This window comes from Magnolia sinica, chromosome 3, assembly GCF_029962835.1.
Source record: "Magnolia sinica isolate HGM2019 chromosome 3, MsV1, whole genome shotgun sequence".
Lineage (NCBI taxonomy): Eukaryota > Viridiplantae > Streptophyta > Magnoliopsida > Magnoliales > Magnoliaceae > Magnolia > Magnolia sinica.
This window is the reverse complement of record NC_080575.1, coordinates 115,029,427-115,045,507: the sequence shown is the minus strand read 5'-3', so window position 1 is coordinate 115,045,507 and position 16,081 is coordinate 115,029,427. Positions and strand designations below refer to the sequence as shown.

The 16,081-nt window shown below is 41.0% G+C and overlaps 1 protein-coding gene across 2 annotated transcripts; it reads right to left on the bottom strand.

Annotated features, from left to right (window-relative positions):
* Positions 1 to 3,298: 3,298 nt before the first annotated feature.
* LOC131240850 (alkaline ceramidase TOD1) lies at positions 3,299 to 7,555 on the bottom strand. Of its 2 annotated transcripts, XM_058239351.1 has the most exons (5): positions 7,233 to 7,555; positions 6,948 to 7,151; positions 6,018 to 6,101; positions 5,550 to 5,726; positions 3,299 to 4,152 (listed from the first exon to the last, which is right to left on the bottom strand). In XM_058239351.1, the coding sequence occupies exons 1-5, from the start codon at positions 7,462 to 7,464 to the stop codon at positions 3,809 to 3,811; spliced, it is 1,041 nt and encodes a 346-aa protein (XP_058095334.1). In that variant the 5' UTR covers positions 7,465 to 7,555; the 3' UTR covers positions 3,299 to 3,808. The 2 variants fall into 2 exon arrangements, with proteins under 2 accessions (XP_058095334.1, XP_058095333.1); XM_058239350.1 differs by having other exon boundaries at positions 5,550 to 6,101; positions 7,233 to 7,552.
* Positions 7,556 to 16,081: the final 8,526 nt, after the last annotated feature.

Sequence of the window (16,081 nt, the reverse complement as noted above, 5' to 3'; positions counted from 1 at the left end):
TAGATTAGACTATTTCAAACCGTTGGTCATTCCACTTTTCTGTTATAGGTCCAACTCCAGCCCGGTCCCCGGGGTGAGGCCTTTGTAGCCTGATTGGGCTAGGAACAGGGCTCAGCGAACTAGGGATGGGCCACGACCCAGCCCCCTTAAGTGAGTGGGCCATACAATGAAAGGCACACAAAATGGACAGTAGGGGTCCATTTGGCATGCCTTTATTTGAATGGATACGATTGGAGCTGTGCACAATACATGGACCTCTGCCACCATCCTGACCATAAGTTAAGTTGGATCACTTGAAAGTGGATAGCTTTTATAATAACTGTCTACTTTTTCAGCCGCTAGTTGGATGATTTCCAGAGATCTGATGGCATGTCCACATGGTAGCCCACCAAATCAACAGACCCAATCACCAATACCAGCACATGAATAATCCTCGAGATAACGAGTAGACCCGAATTAGTTTTGTTTAGTTTCTACTCCAGTTATATGGTTGCATGGTGCACGATCCTGGACCATTCATCTCAGAGAGAAACAGGCACTGAACAATGCAATCATAGCCCTTAATTTTTGTAATCTTTCAAAAGATTAAATTATAAAACAGTCAATAGTGGGAGACCCAACTGATTAGCGGCATTTATCTCATCACTTTCCTTCCGCTTTATGGCACATCCACTTTTATGGCCCCCTCAATTGAAGCTCTCCTTCTTTTACAAGAAAACAGAAACCTTTCCTTGCATGTGCAAAGAGAGACATTTATACCTTCCTTAGATGTGAGTAATTCCCAACAAAAGTGCAAAGATAGACATCTATACCTTATCTCTCCTTAAGAAAGTGTTTGGATCCATTGATAAAATAAAAATAAAAAGAGCAGTTGAGCTATTTGAAGTCCATCAAATGGTGGTGAAAAATGAATGGTATTCCTCAGAAATACACATATATAAGTAGCGCGCACACACCCGTTATTTCTCATTATTTCTTGCAGATTTTACACTGCCTGCCTCTTGTTTTTGCTTGGATATTTCTTTGCAAAGGTAATGATTTAACCTAAAAAATCCTATAAAGCCTTTATCACTGATCAGTTGAATTTTACTCTACTTTTTTTTTTTTTTGTTTCACACGCACACACTCGCACCATAGTGGGATTTCACCACCGATGGATACTCAAACCCTTGACCAAGTATTGAAAGTCTACCACTAGAGCAGGAGTAAGGACCCAAATTTTACATTACATAACAAGTCTTTATAAGCTGCCTCCACTTTCCCTGAAAATGTCACTTAAAATACCAGGAAGTATAGTACAATAGACCTGAAGAAACACAAGGTAAAGAGAGAAGGTGCGGGCGATAGATGGATGCATAACATATAAAAAGAGAGAGAATGGCACAAAACTGTTTCAGCGGAGGTGACCCATCTTCACTGTTTCCTATGCTGTAGCCCACTCGATTCTCCAATCTGCCTTCTGTTTTTTTTTTGACAAATGTATGAAGCAGATAATACACCATCATCACAATGGGCCCCACTGGGCCTTTCTCAGATATGGTCTCATCAGCAATATGCTTCGCTAACCAAAAGAATTAAAAGGATAAAAATGCTCTCCAAGAAACACCAGAGTGCATTTACGTTGTTCTTGATGAGATAGAAACTTATTCACTTGCATTTCTCTGAAATTTCATGCACAGACTGTTATTCAAGTCATATTGGGACACGAGAAAGACGCTAAGGAATGTTGGAAGGAGTTTCAGGAGATTCGAAGTCGTTTTCAATGGCCGGATCGTTTCCAGGATGGATTGGATTATTCAGTTGTAAATGATTTTGACAAGTTCAAAGAGACCGTAAATTTTCTTAAGAAAGAAATCGAAGATGGTTATAAGAAACCCAAATAATGATTAGAAAGAGGAGCCATAGTTCTGAAGAACCAAAAAAAAAATTAAAAAAAAACATTGTACCATTTCAATTCCAAATCATTTGAGGCCATTAGACTCAGCGACTCCATCTGACTCATTAAGTTCTGAGTCACAGTCACAACTCAGCTGAGTCAGGTGTGTACCCAAATCAATCGTGAGAGTGGGTGTCAATTCAGAAGAATCCTTTCTCTTAATTGCATTTTCATGCACTTCAAAAATTGGAAGCGCACATTGAGCATTGAAAGATGGCTGGCGGTCGATGAGCCATGCGGGCTTGGCTTTCTTTGAGCCGAGCTTGGGCTGAAACACGGGGTTCAAGGGCAAGAACTAGGCCTATTTTTAGCTGGTTGTTAACGGGCTAGGCCGGGTTGTGCATAAGAGCACATCAGCCCAGGCTAGCCCGTCTAAGGTTTAAATAGCATCCTCGAACATATCAGGAATGATTGGGCACACATAATGAAATCTGGCACAAGAGGGTGGCTGGGCGGGCCTGGGCCAGGCCGGTTTAGGGCCTGCTTTATGGCCCGCATGGGCTGGGGCCAGGTTGACTAGATTTTTCTGTGTGGACAAGGCTAAGAAAGACCTCAGCCTAGCCCCAACTAGGCCCGTTGAGAGCCCTGGTAACTGCCTAACTGGCAATGGGAGACGCACTGAGTGTCGATGCACACTGTCTGCACACACATAGTTGATAAATACTGGAAATTGTTTATAATATAATACCAAAAACAAGAAAAATAAAAAACAATGAAAATTCCCAATTTCTAGAGAGAGTGACTTAAAACTAACATAAGACAGCTGTGAGATCATCCAAATTGTGGGGCCCACCGTCTAAATTCCTTGGCCAGAGTAAAATCGATAAGATCGTCGGGCCACTTATAAATTTTATGTTGTACCCATTCCAAAACGAGGCCTATGATTTTGATGGTCTGGATTTTCTTACATGTATACCATGTATATTGAGGAGTTCCAACAATGAATCAACTCTTTCAGCGTCTTTCGACCGAAAATCCAAATATAATTCAATCTAAGCCATTCAAACCATGGATCCTATTGTGAATGGATAGTGTCCAAAAGATCTTAACCATTTAAATACCAGATTCTGAATTTGAACCATTTACTATTTCCTTTGTAACCATCTCCACAAATCTCTTGCAGATGAGACATCATATCTTCTGTACACTGTAGTTTGGTCTCGCAAGTATAATTTTGAAGACATGATTCATCCACTGCCAAGGCTACGATTTGGACGGCTTAGATTGACTTACACGATTTGGAGAGCTTAGATTGACTTACACAAATACCATGTTATTTGTTGGATGAATCACCACCATTTTAGAAATGATTTCGAAACCATGGGCGTCCATCTCGATGGATCATATTCCAAAGACAGAAAATTATTCTAGCCATATAATTCGTAGCCATCAAATGGAAAGTAAATATACAATTGTCAGATGTTATATTCAACGGCTGAAATCAGATGTTTATTATTGTCTGATTATTATTGCATCATCATCATCCATTCTCTTCCTCGCACTGTTTTGTTGATGCTGGACTCTGTACAACTGGAGCCATGTCATTGTGATCTAAACCGTTGATCTGATGGGCATGGACGGGTGATTTTCCCAATTGGGAGATATCCAACATCCATACAAAAACCAATCAGATCAATGGTCTTGATCACTAATCCATTGGCCCTACTTACAAAAACTCAAAAGCTAGAGGATAAGGTGGACCCAAAAGCTATGTTTTGTACTCTGGCTTTTGTCATTCTCCCAATCCCAGCTGCCAAATTCCTTTCCTCGGTGGCTTCTCCAAGGTGGATCTCCTTTTTACTTTTTGGTATTTTTGCAAGCATTGCATTGATTTCCGGTGTATTTTATTTCCATTGGCTGATGTTGTTTTCTTCAAGAATCATGGGGTTCACCCCACATCGTCAAAAGGTACCGTTCACATCTGCTTCCATTGATTGCCCCTCGAATTGGCATTTTTATCCTCTTCTGCCCCTCTGATGGGTCTGGCCCACCACCCACACCCCGTTTGAGGTTATGTCTATATTCGACAGCTATGTGCTCAAAGGCTTCTACCTCGAACATGTTGATCTTGATTTGGGGCCTCATCAGATCCCTTACATAAGCGAAAGCCAGCTGATCTCTTGGGTTGAAAGCTTCCAGTTCGTTGAATACAAGGCACGACCATAGGTTGCTAGCAAGCCCATGTTTTCTCAGTATTAGAGCTGTGTCTGGAACATCTGCATCACAATATATTCAGTCCACAACAAAGAGGTTTGGCAAACTAGGCCAACCATGCGCACTAAAAATAAGCAAAATCAAATATGAAAAAGAGTGGGACCCACTACTTTCTCAATATATGGACGTCTCAGGTGGGACCCACCTAGTTGGTAATTGGTGGGCCCTACTTATCACCATCGTTTAATTGTGGTAAGATGCAAAACCAAAACATTTTTATAAGTATGCATATGCTGTGAAACAAAAACAAAAATTGCTTGATTTCATTTCAGCAAACGCGGTCTGCAAGCCTTTGTGATTTCTAGACCTAAACTACCACATGAGCTTTCTACAAAACAATAGAATTTCTCAAACACAAGAATTTGTGTTTTATAAGCACTTCCCTTGTACAATGTCAGAGCCAAAAGTTGTACAACGACATTTGATCCTTTCATTTTGCAAAGTGGGGGTGGTTCAATGATCTAAAATAATGATATGATGGGATCCATTGTGTATTCCCCTGCGAAAATTCCCAAGAGTGGAAGATCCCATTTTCGCAGTTGAATGCAAATCATTACCAACTATTTAGATCAAGTGATTTTGTTCGAGTTGAAGGCTTTAAAAGTATTAGGAAAGGCCGAAAAAGACATGAGTGGAAGTAGTAAGAAAAAGATTTAATGACTTATGGTTAACTGCTGATCCTTGCTAGAGTGGAATGGTAGAACAGCATTTGTGTAATCATCCCCAATTAGTTAGGCTAAGGCTTAGATGATGATGATGATGAACCATGGGCCCACTTGCCTTCACTTATTCAAACTGAAAACACAGAGTAGCTTACAACCTTTCGACCCTGACCACTGTGTAATCCCTCTACCAGAGAGCCTTTTCACTGATTCATTTCATTGTATACACATTGTATTCTTTTATTTATACCTTATTTGAAAATTACCAATATAGTAAAAACTATAGGAGAATTCTCTGAATTGTCTTGGGTTATCAAGAGTAACAACAACAGAATTGCATCCCAACGCTGCCCTCTTAGTAGAAAACTAAACCAAAAAATTTTAGTGCTCATCACATAATACTATGATTAAAAGATTGTGGCTGTGTTTGGATGTTTGAGCTAATTGAATTTCAAATTTGTGTTTAATAAAGAGGAAATGTCAAGAACTAATGATATCTCCCATATCATAATGAGAAAGCAGCCAGAAGATCACAGGTACCATATTTTTCAACTACGAATTCAAGGTAATGTAACTGCAATTTGGAGGCTACATCCCCAATATGAATGCTAAGGAAATGACAACTTAGCTTGTTCCTCTTTATTAATAAATCAAACTTTGATTCGATACAAATCCAAACACTCCCGACAGAATATAATTGACTGAACATATTCATATGTGTGTGTGATTCTAAGTACCTGAAGCATACGGAAGCTTATCGGGTGTCCACGGCTGCAACCCATTCTCACAGTATGTCTCCATTTGCATCCTCAACAATTCCACATCGCCCCATTTCTTCCACCTTGCGGTCGCAATTGCCTCTTCTATGGTGTGAATATTATGAGGGTGTTTTGAAAGGGCCATGTCTGCGTTCTCTGAAATAACAAGGGCATGAATCAACAGCAATGGATCCACTGTTAATTGTAGTTTCGCATCCACCCAAATGCTGAATCTCGAATTCGGGAAGAGCCGGTGAATTAAGTGTTTGGGTATGACTCCATTCATTGCTGGGTTTTTGTAAGGCAATTTGCCTGAAACTCTTACTATTCTCCATGCCCCAATCTTATTGTTTTTTATAGGAATGTTGTGGGAATTAAGGCCCGCAATGGTGGAATCATCGATGAACATGAAGAAGCAAACAATCTCTAATGTTTTGACTGATAAACCTCTGGGCTGTCGGATTTTATCATGATCATCGAAGATCGCAGATGCTACTACCACTCCCCTGCAGTTCTCCATTGCCAACCTATCTGATATCAATGAAATAAATAAACAAAAAGAAAGAAAGGAAATACTACATTTATATACATATATACATGTATTGGAGAGAGAAATGCACACACTAGTTGTACATCCCCACTAATGGTGTTTGTATAACATCCAACTCATCGTGCTACCATGAAAATGAAAGACCCTAAAAATCAAGCCGATCTAATTATCAGGTGTGCCACACCATAGAAAACAATGAGCAACCATAAGAAACCTTCACATTCACGCGGAGCACATTGAATGGTTAGATCAAGTGTCCCATTTTCATGGTAGGCCAACCATGCTAGGCGGGTGAGATGTCATACAAACACAACAGTGGGCCCCACATGCAAACTAGTTGGACTCACAACCAGTTGTGTGTGAGCATTTCTCATAATTATATAATTACCAAGTCATGTAATTGGCATATTAGATTTAACTAAATTTAGCTGATATTGAGAAAAGCTAATTGTCAAAGAATCCTTAGAAAACCCAAAATGCCACTGAATTTTTTGAAATTTAATATAAATGTTTTCCGGTTTCTTCTGAAATTTATGCAAAATGCAGATGAATCATTTTTCTTGGTTTTACGTTGGAATGAGAAATTAACAAAAATCAAATAAAATCTAGTTATTTATGAGAATATATAGAACGGAAAGAAGCCGTCCATGGGCTAATTCGGAAAAGATTAATTGAATTCTCTGAGGGGTAATCCCTAACAATTCTATCCTTTCCCAATTCTCCAATTAATTTCATCTTCAAATAGAAAACGTACGAAACAAATGAAAGAAAAAGAGAAGAGAAAGAAGAAAATGCCATGAAATGAACAATGTTCACGTAAAACTAACCAGAATCGCTCACGGGAAAGTTCTTCATGAATCCACAAGGAACCTCCACCTCATCGTCTCTGTGATCAAAATAAGATTTCCTCTTTTGGGTACTAAAATTCCCTCCAAAGCTCTCTCCTCCTTCCGTCAGGTATCTCAAGACAGACGGAAAATTCGAAGAATTCATGTAGAAATCCTGGATTTCTTTCAAAACCACCTGATAATCTAATCACAAGAAGAAAACCCATTAAGGAAAAATTGAATTTGGGTCGAAATACTGAGTATAACATTAGAATTGCATTTGACCTGAGAAATATACAGGGGAAGTGCATGAATGGACGGTTGAGATTGCATATTTGTGTTCTCCATAAGAAGAAGGGTAGTTGAAGAGAGCGTGTTGGATCGGATCCAACAGTGGAGATTGGAAGATGCATTTTGTGTTGGAGAGAGAAGCATAGAGAGAAAGAAAGAGGGCGGTGAAGAGGTAGAAAAGAGAGAAACAGAGCAGCTTGGATTGGAAGAGGGGAGGTGTTGGCATGGATTTCTCACTCTGTTTTCCTTTTTCTGTTTTTCTCTTGTTGGAGAAGTGGTTAAGATGGGAGGTTTAAATTCCAAATATGCCCCTGGTTATTAAAGTAAACTCCTCATTAACATGCATGGTGATCGGGACGGTCCACCTGGTGGGGCATCAGCTATAGTAGCAAACTTCGGTTCGGGAGATTTGCATGTTGAGTGTGGGCCGTTGGTTTCTTGTGGCCCCCGAAATACATGGTTTTGATTGCTGCGATCAAGTGCCACTTGTACCATGTTGCGCTGGCATCGAATAGAACTCGGCTAAATTCCCACGTATATGTGCTTTCAGCTTTTTTATGGTCTGCAATTCTCAACAGCTGTGTGGTGTTGGTAGCGGACAGGGGCCGATTCCTCTACAAGTGCTGTAGAATAGGCTTATTGTACAATGCCCTGCGTGTAGCCAACCGTGATGTGGGGCCCACATCCATTCCATCCATAAGGTGAACCCCTCCATGCTCACCCCGTTTCTCAAAATTCAGGCATGTCACAGGACAGGGAACGGTTGGAATGAGGATGCCCAGTGTCCAAACCTTTTAGATTGTCTATGGGCCAGTTTTGTTTTGTATCAGCCATCCAATCCATTCATGCTATGAGCCCCATGAAAACAAAAAAGCGCCAAAAAGAAAAAAATAAATAAATAAAAGAAAAGAAAAGGAAAAAGTCCATTCCAAGACTTAGGGTGGGCTGCAACACATGATTTTAATATTTTGATGCATGATCTTAGACATCACGGCCCATATTTGTAGGGTCCAAGGAGAAGACAAGGGGCCCACATGATGGACAGAGTGGATATCGTAATAGAGTGCGGCATCGGTGGATCGCTGACTGTGGGGCCCACCGTGATGTATGTTCCTTACATCCACGCCATCCATCAGTTTTGAAAGCTCATTTTAAGTCATTTTACCAAAAATGAAGCAGATAAAAATCTCAAGTGGACCACACCATAAGGAACAGTGGTGATTGACCATTAAACTTTTCTTACGAGCCACAAAAGTTTTGGACCAAGCTGATATCTGTATGATCTCTCCATCCAGATCTTCGTGACCTTATCAACAGGTTGGATGGCAAATAAACATTCCGGTTGGCCCCAACAAGTTTTCAATAGTGGGTATTCAATCCCACTACTTCCTGTGGTGTGGTCCACCTAATATTTGGATCTACTTCATTTTTTGGATCATGCGCTAAAATGATATGGAAAATCGGATGGACAGCATGGATGTAAATAACATACATCAAGGTGGGCCCAGAGTTAGGGATCCACCAAATGCGAGCCCCCTCATAACACCCACACTATATAAGAACCGGGAGAGGATTAGGTGTTATCCGGGGAGCTGGCTTCTTAGTCAACATGAGGGAGGTATACTAATTACTTTTGCTTTTTCCCAGTTCTCTTTTGTTTCCTGTTTTGCCCCTAAACATAAACCATAGATGTAGGTAGCTCGCCATGTTCCATCCACGCCGCAAGCACTTGACCCAACCATTTGGGCATGGCGTGAATCATGCAGCCCTATTGGACATTCCACATGTGATACTTTAAAAGTTAGTAGGAAATTCCCAAAATCAGATGGTATTCATGGCTCACTTGTCTCCTGCAAAATGAAAGTGACCCGTGTATATATGCATTGTCATGGGTCACTTGTCTCGTGCAAAATCATACATAAGATTGATCATGGAAGTAGAGGTAGAACTATTTCATTTGCCCTTAGGTTAGTTTCTCAAGATTCCCTAGATGCGGAGGTAATGCAAATTGTTATTATTCTAGGTAAGATGGTCAATTTGCATTCAATCCACACGTGAGGAAATTTATTGTCCTACCTAAAATAATCAATTTTCATTTAATCACATCTCGGGAACTTCCTCTGAGAAACTATCTATAATTCTCTATACAGTGGGGTCCGTTGTTACGACTGTTGATAGAGCTGGCAATCGGCCTAGATGGCCAGTCGAGCTTTGTGGCTTACCCACCTCCAGTCGGGCTTGAACTGGAGTGTTAAGCCCGAAGTCCGTGCACAGGCTTAATACTTAGGCCTGTTCCTCAGTTGGAACGATCTATTACAGACCGTCATCATTGTAGTTTGGCCTAAACCCACTCATTAAGGTTTGCAAAGATAATTTTATAATATACGCAATAAATAAAAACCTTCAATACTGCTCTAACCTGGCGGTCAGTCTCTCTCAATATAAGCTTCAATGCCAAAGCCTTAGGGCATGTTTGGCCCAATATATCGGATAGAACTGGACGGTATTAAGTGGGATTTGATCCTGATTTCCATCCAACTGTATGATTGGATAGCTGGATGTTACTCCATTGCAGAATGCCTTGTAAACTGCATCGGTGGCCCAAAGGATTAGTTAAATCCCTCCTTAAGGCTTTGCCCATTGCTCGATATAGCGTGGAATATAGGATGGGACCATGGGCGGCCCACCGTGATATATAACTTCGATCCATACCATCCGTACGTGAGGTCTAGAGAATTGAACCAAAACAAAGGTAGATCCAAGGCTGTAGTGGACCACACGGTAGGAAGTAACGATGATAAGGACACCCATTGTTAAAACAACACATGATGTATTACAATATACTTTGCATTTCCAAACACTCCCACGAGTTATAAACTCGAGAATGGCCAAATCTCATCACCCATCCAAATAAAAACCCATATCATCCCAGGCTCTTCCAATCCACTGGAAGTCCTGGACAACCAATCTAATTCAATCCCTTCTAAGCCACCCTAATGCAACGTCCCAAACTGACCCTTAGGTTCTAACTCAGGCCAACATCAGCATTTTGGGCCAAGTTTGGGCTAGAGTATTGGACTACTAGGTTAGGCTCTTGGTTTTGGAAAAAGTTTGGTCCTAACCTAACCCAGCCCATTGACACCCTACTGCCATATTATCTTGGCCATCAGATCAAGGGCCTGAAAAATAACAATTAAACCTCAAGAAATGTTTAGGATAGCAATCAAGGCAAAAAGGACTGTAGATCAAACGGTTAGAAACAGCCAAAAGCAGCATTTGCCAATTCCTTGAGTTTGCCCATCAGTTGGTCAGTGATCCACTCATGGATCTTACGTGCTGTAGATGCCGAAGTGCCACGAGATGAGATCGATACCGTTGATTCATCTGGCCTTCATTCGAATGGATGGACCGTGCCCCAAAATAATATTGGTAATAGTGTAATGATTAGGAGGAGAAAAGACAGAAACCACAGGCATCTTAAGAGAGAGAAGGTTTTGGCGCTTTCTCCTAATACACGCCATTGATCTTTGATTATATGCCCTTTGCATAATTACAAAGATAACAAATAGATTTCTTAGGAGCGAATGAATGATTATATAAGTGGCCGAATACATAATAAGTCATCAAATGTCATTATCACTAATAAGGTGGGCCACACAATGGGGATCAATGAAGATAAGATAGGTTCGTTTGTGAGCCCCACCTGGTGTATGTATTTCATCAATCCCGTTTGTCAGGTGTGTCTCACGGGGATGAAGGGACTATACAAAAATCAACCTGATCTAAAACTTAAGTGGGCCACACCACAAGCTTAGAGGTTTTAGGCACAATTTTACATTGTTCCCATTTCTGTGGCCCATTTGAGTTTTAATCTGGCTGATAATTTGAGTGTACGTATTTTCACCTGATGGACGGAGTGGATTTTCACATACAACATGGTGGGCTCTACAGAGCTATTGGTTGAGGGTAGTTATGTGATGCCGATTTTAGCTGATCTGTCTCACCTATAAATAACGTGAACTTTCATGTGTTAGGTAGACATGACATGGAGATATCGTGATGGAGAGGTGCTTCCAGAGAGATCGGAGAGATTCGTCGCACGTGAGCTTACTTGGCACATGTTTGTGAGATACGGGCCACTCATCAGCCGAGTCACACATGTATGAGATAAATAACAGTGAGAAGAAGATGATCCAACGATCCATATCCAACATAGATGTGTGACCCACCTTATGAGTGGCGGGATCTCCCTTTGCTAAAGCGCTAGTATCTACGTTAGTTTTCATGGACCCAGTTGCCTTATAAATGGCACGGATATACGGCATCTGGACCGTTTATCTCCTGCACCATTCTACCGCATCATCTTCCACACCGATTCCAATCATTTGGTGGGCTCCACTGTGAATTTGCCACGGCTTAAAATCACAATGGCAGGACGTTCTTAGCATCTGACCGTTGACCATTGGCCCATGTATCATCTGACCCGTATGGATATGAACGGGCCATTAGAATGTTCCTGCAGATGATGCTGGACCCGGCCCAGATCCATCCTCTTTTGGACCACATTTCAGCTGAGGATGAATTTTCAAATTACGAGGCCCAGTAATCAATTGCGACAGACCTGGGCTTGAAGATAGATTAGCAGGCCAAGCTAGGCCTGTGTGCGTGAGAATGGGGGAATATTACGCCAGCCGCAGTTCAGCCCCATTAACTTCAAAACACTACATCCTCGAGCATTTGAGTTTGTGCAAGTGGGGTCCATGGCTCAGTAATCCAGACCATTGATCCAGTGGTCTCCACCACATATGCAGCATTGTTTCTCCATTTCCCACTGCCAATCGAAAGTTTAGGACTGTCTAACATGGGAGTGTTTAAGGTTTCCAGCATCCATTATGGCCCCTCTCAGATCAAGGTATCAATGGGCGACGTTTGTACAAACTCGAAGGCTCCAGGTCATTGTGCGTCATCTTCAGGTGGATGTTCCAATGTGGCACTCACGCCAGATCCGGGACATTCATTATATCAAGCCACCATAAACAAACCATGGCCGGTAAATAAGCGGGCCCATTTACCAAGTGGGCTACACCCTATTCGAGGAAAATGGACCTTCCACATCTAATATACATGTATGGCTTACCTGATGAGTATACGCTGGACCTATGTTTAGTTGGGCCATATCTGAGGAATGGTGGGAGATGAACCTGCACCTGCACAGGTGGAAATGGGTTGGAAGCATAGGTATAAAGCTCTTAAGTGCATGGAAATTGTTATTGAGTAATGATCCAGTGCGCTATGTGCAAGTAGGCTGTCTATGGGCTGGGCTAGCCTGTTAGAGTCTCGAGCTTGGTCAGGTTCGAGCTAAACTTAGGCTGACATATCGAGCCCAAAGGCCTGGCTCGGGCTTAAATTTCAAGCCTGCTTCTCAACGGGCTTCATTGGACCATGTAAACAGCCCATCAGCCAGCTGAGTCTGAAGACCGGCCCATTAGGGTTTTAAAGGATGCGTGAATTTATAAAAAAATAATAATAATAATAATAAAAATAATCAATTTAGGTCTGGTAAATTTTCAGTTTCTCTTTACTCCTCGTGGCAGATGGCAGCTCGTCTGGCCCGTATCATAATATTTATATAAAATTCAACTTGACTAATCACTCCATTTTTAGGCCCAGTGCTTTAAAATAAAATAAAATAAAGCCCCTTAGTGATTTAGTGAAACAAATGAAGAAATGCTCACCCTCTAAATTATTTCCCTTCATGTGGACCACATAAATCACTTATAGGCCTGATTTTTTTACCCCATTTGTGGATGTGTAGACACTCCATGACAAGCTGATCAAACCAACTCAAACCAGTCAACTCAGCTCAACTAAGTCAACCAGTCGGCTCAGCCCAGAAGCAAGCCCAAAACCATGTCCACACCGTAGGCCCATCAGCATCCAAAGCTACAGAGACACCACCCTTGGAGGCCCAAGGCCAGCATGATCTTAAGAGAACCTACCTGTGAAAGCAGGAGGGCTCCCATGGTCCGTGCGGCACCCAGGAAGCCACCTACCACATGGTATCTCTCCCGCTTTGGCAAGAGAGGGCGGACAGGATGTGGGATGCTTTTGGTTCAACAACGAGCATGTGGGAGGGGAAAAGACTGCACGGTCCTACCCCTTGGCCCAAAATACACCATTAATAATTAATCTAACCAATGAGATTCCATCACATGGGAATCTCAAATTCAAGCCTTTGAAACTTTTTCACTCCTAGACTTTCCAGCAATTATCAGAAAATCATCCATTAAAAGTTATCGGATCATGCCCATCAAAAATTCGGGTTGACTAGTTATCTTGTTGCTTTGATAAGTGGGTTAGTTATGATAGATTTATTTGACCGGGCCATCGCTTGTCATCAACATCGCATTATCACTACAATATTACACACACTATTCCATTCATCGGTGTGTAAGAACTAATCCCAATCTCTAACAGTTCATATCTAATCCTATGAAGTAAAGATTACATAGTTGTATGGGCAAAACATGTGCCTAACACCTTCCATCTATGTAACCATGCTCACAGATCAATGAGTCATATTAAGACAAAGAACATTCAGATTATCTCTCCTAATGTTTCTACCAGGTCTAGTTGATTGTATAAGAAAAGTAACTGGCTAGTGGCGACTCTAATCAACTATATTACCCCCATGCTTCAAAAAAATCCACACGCCTCTAAAAAAGCACACGAGCGCGATCCGCCTGCAATCAAGCATCCACAATTTATTGTGGCATCTGTTGGTTGGAGTGGATTTTATATAATAATCATCGTGGGAACTAGAAAAATCAAAGGTAGACACCTCTTTCCCAACTATTTCCTTTAATGTGGCCCACATAAATCACAGGTTAGCCTAACTTTTTAGACTTGAAAACAATGCAAGATTACACATCTAATTGATGAAGTGGATTTAAATACAAATCGCAAGGCTATGAAAAAATTGAGGGTGGCATCCTCGTCCCCACTATTTCCAAAAAGGGAGGTTTCCCATTAGAATCCCATTATTGATTTTTTATGAAATGATTTTTTATGAAACCCACCATGATGCGTATTTAAAATCCACTCCGACCATTAGCCACACCTCCAAAAATTCAAGTGACCTATGTTTCATGGGCCAAACCAAAGGAACCCATAAGGTCATCTTTGATTTTTAAAGGAACTATCATGATGATTATATAAAATTTGCTCCAATCATTAGATGCGACACCAAAATTTAGGAATGGAGATTAAAAAAATAAAAATTAAAAAAATTAAAAAAATCAAGACATAAGTGATTCTAATGGTCCATACCAAAGAAAGCTATTTTGAAGGTGAGCGTTGTGTTGTACACAGTTTACAATTGTACACTACACATAAATCAAAAATGAGGCCAATATTTCAGCCCTCAAGCTCAAAATTTGGTGATGCAATAAGTGGTTTGGGTAGATTTCGTGGATTATTTGGCACTTTAGATTTGGAGGTAAATGGGTGTATTTCAAATCCGAATAGATGCTTTTTGCATTTGATTGTCCTTGGAGGTAAATGGAATGGAAGATACACCTTTTGGTGTGTTCTGAAAATCTAACAAAATGTTGGGATTCAATGTAATTCAATTGAAATACCTACTTTGGCTCTTTTTAAAGGCAGGAGAGATGCACATGTAACAAAGGTGACATTAGGCTACTAATTGACTATACACGTGTCACGCTAATATACTCCAAAACAATCTAATTATCGTCTACATCACTAAAATCACATCAATAGAATAATTCAAACCATCCAAACGTTAGACTTCTAAATGGGTCGTTAAAAACACCAACAAGTCACTTGTTCGTGATTCTTATGTTTGTGGCTCACTCAAAGCTTAAAATTTCTCCATTTTTTAGTGGCTTATTACAATCATTCCATCAAATATCTCACACGCACATGTGTGTATGTGTTTGTGTGTTTGTGTATACACACACACTAATTTGTAATATGAAAGCTAATTTAAATAATCAAATCTAGATCATATAAAATTTTCAATGCATTCGGAATACAAGCTCCTCAAGGAAAGAGTTGGATTCCCATTTATTTCAACCAAACTCAATGAAGAACTCAAAATCCCTGTTCCAATATAAATGTGATTTGGATTCCAATACATCCCAAATCCTGGCTCCCAAATGGCCATAGACATTCCGGTGGGACCATCCGAACCGCAGACTCCTTGCGCCACTCTTTCCTCTTCCAAGCTCCCACCTCGGGGCACGGATTAGTTACTGACAGGTTGAGTAGAGACTCGCTACCGAAGTGATGTCACCAAGTTCCGTGGGCCCACCATGATGTATGTTTCGTATCCACGCCGTCCATTTATTTTAAGAGATCATTTTAGGCAAGATTCAAAGAATGAGTTAAATCCAAAGCTCCAGTGGACCCCAGCACAGAAAACAGTGGGGATAGTGACACCCACCATTAAAAACTTTTAAAGGCCACAAAAAATTTTCGATTAAGCTGATATTTGTGTTTTCCCTTCTTTCATGTCTTTTTTAACTTTTGAACAGGTCGGATTTCAAATAAACATCGTGGTGGGCCTTAGGATAGTTTCAACGGTGGGAATTACTCTTCCCACTGTTTTCTGTGGTGGGTTCGACTACAGATATTTATCTGCCTCATTCTCTTGTTCATACCTTGAAATGATATCTCAAAATGGATGGACGGTGTGGATATAACACATACATCATAGTGGGGCCCACATAACTTGGTGATGCCACTTCGGTAGCGAGTCTCGCTACTCAACCTGTCAATAGCTAATCCGCGTCACCCACCCTGCCCTCCCCCCCCCCCCC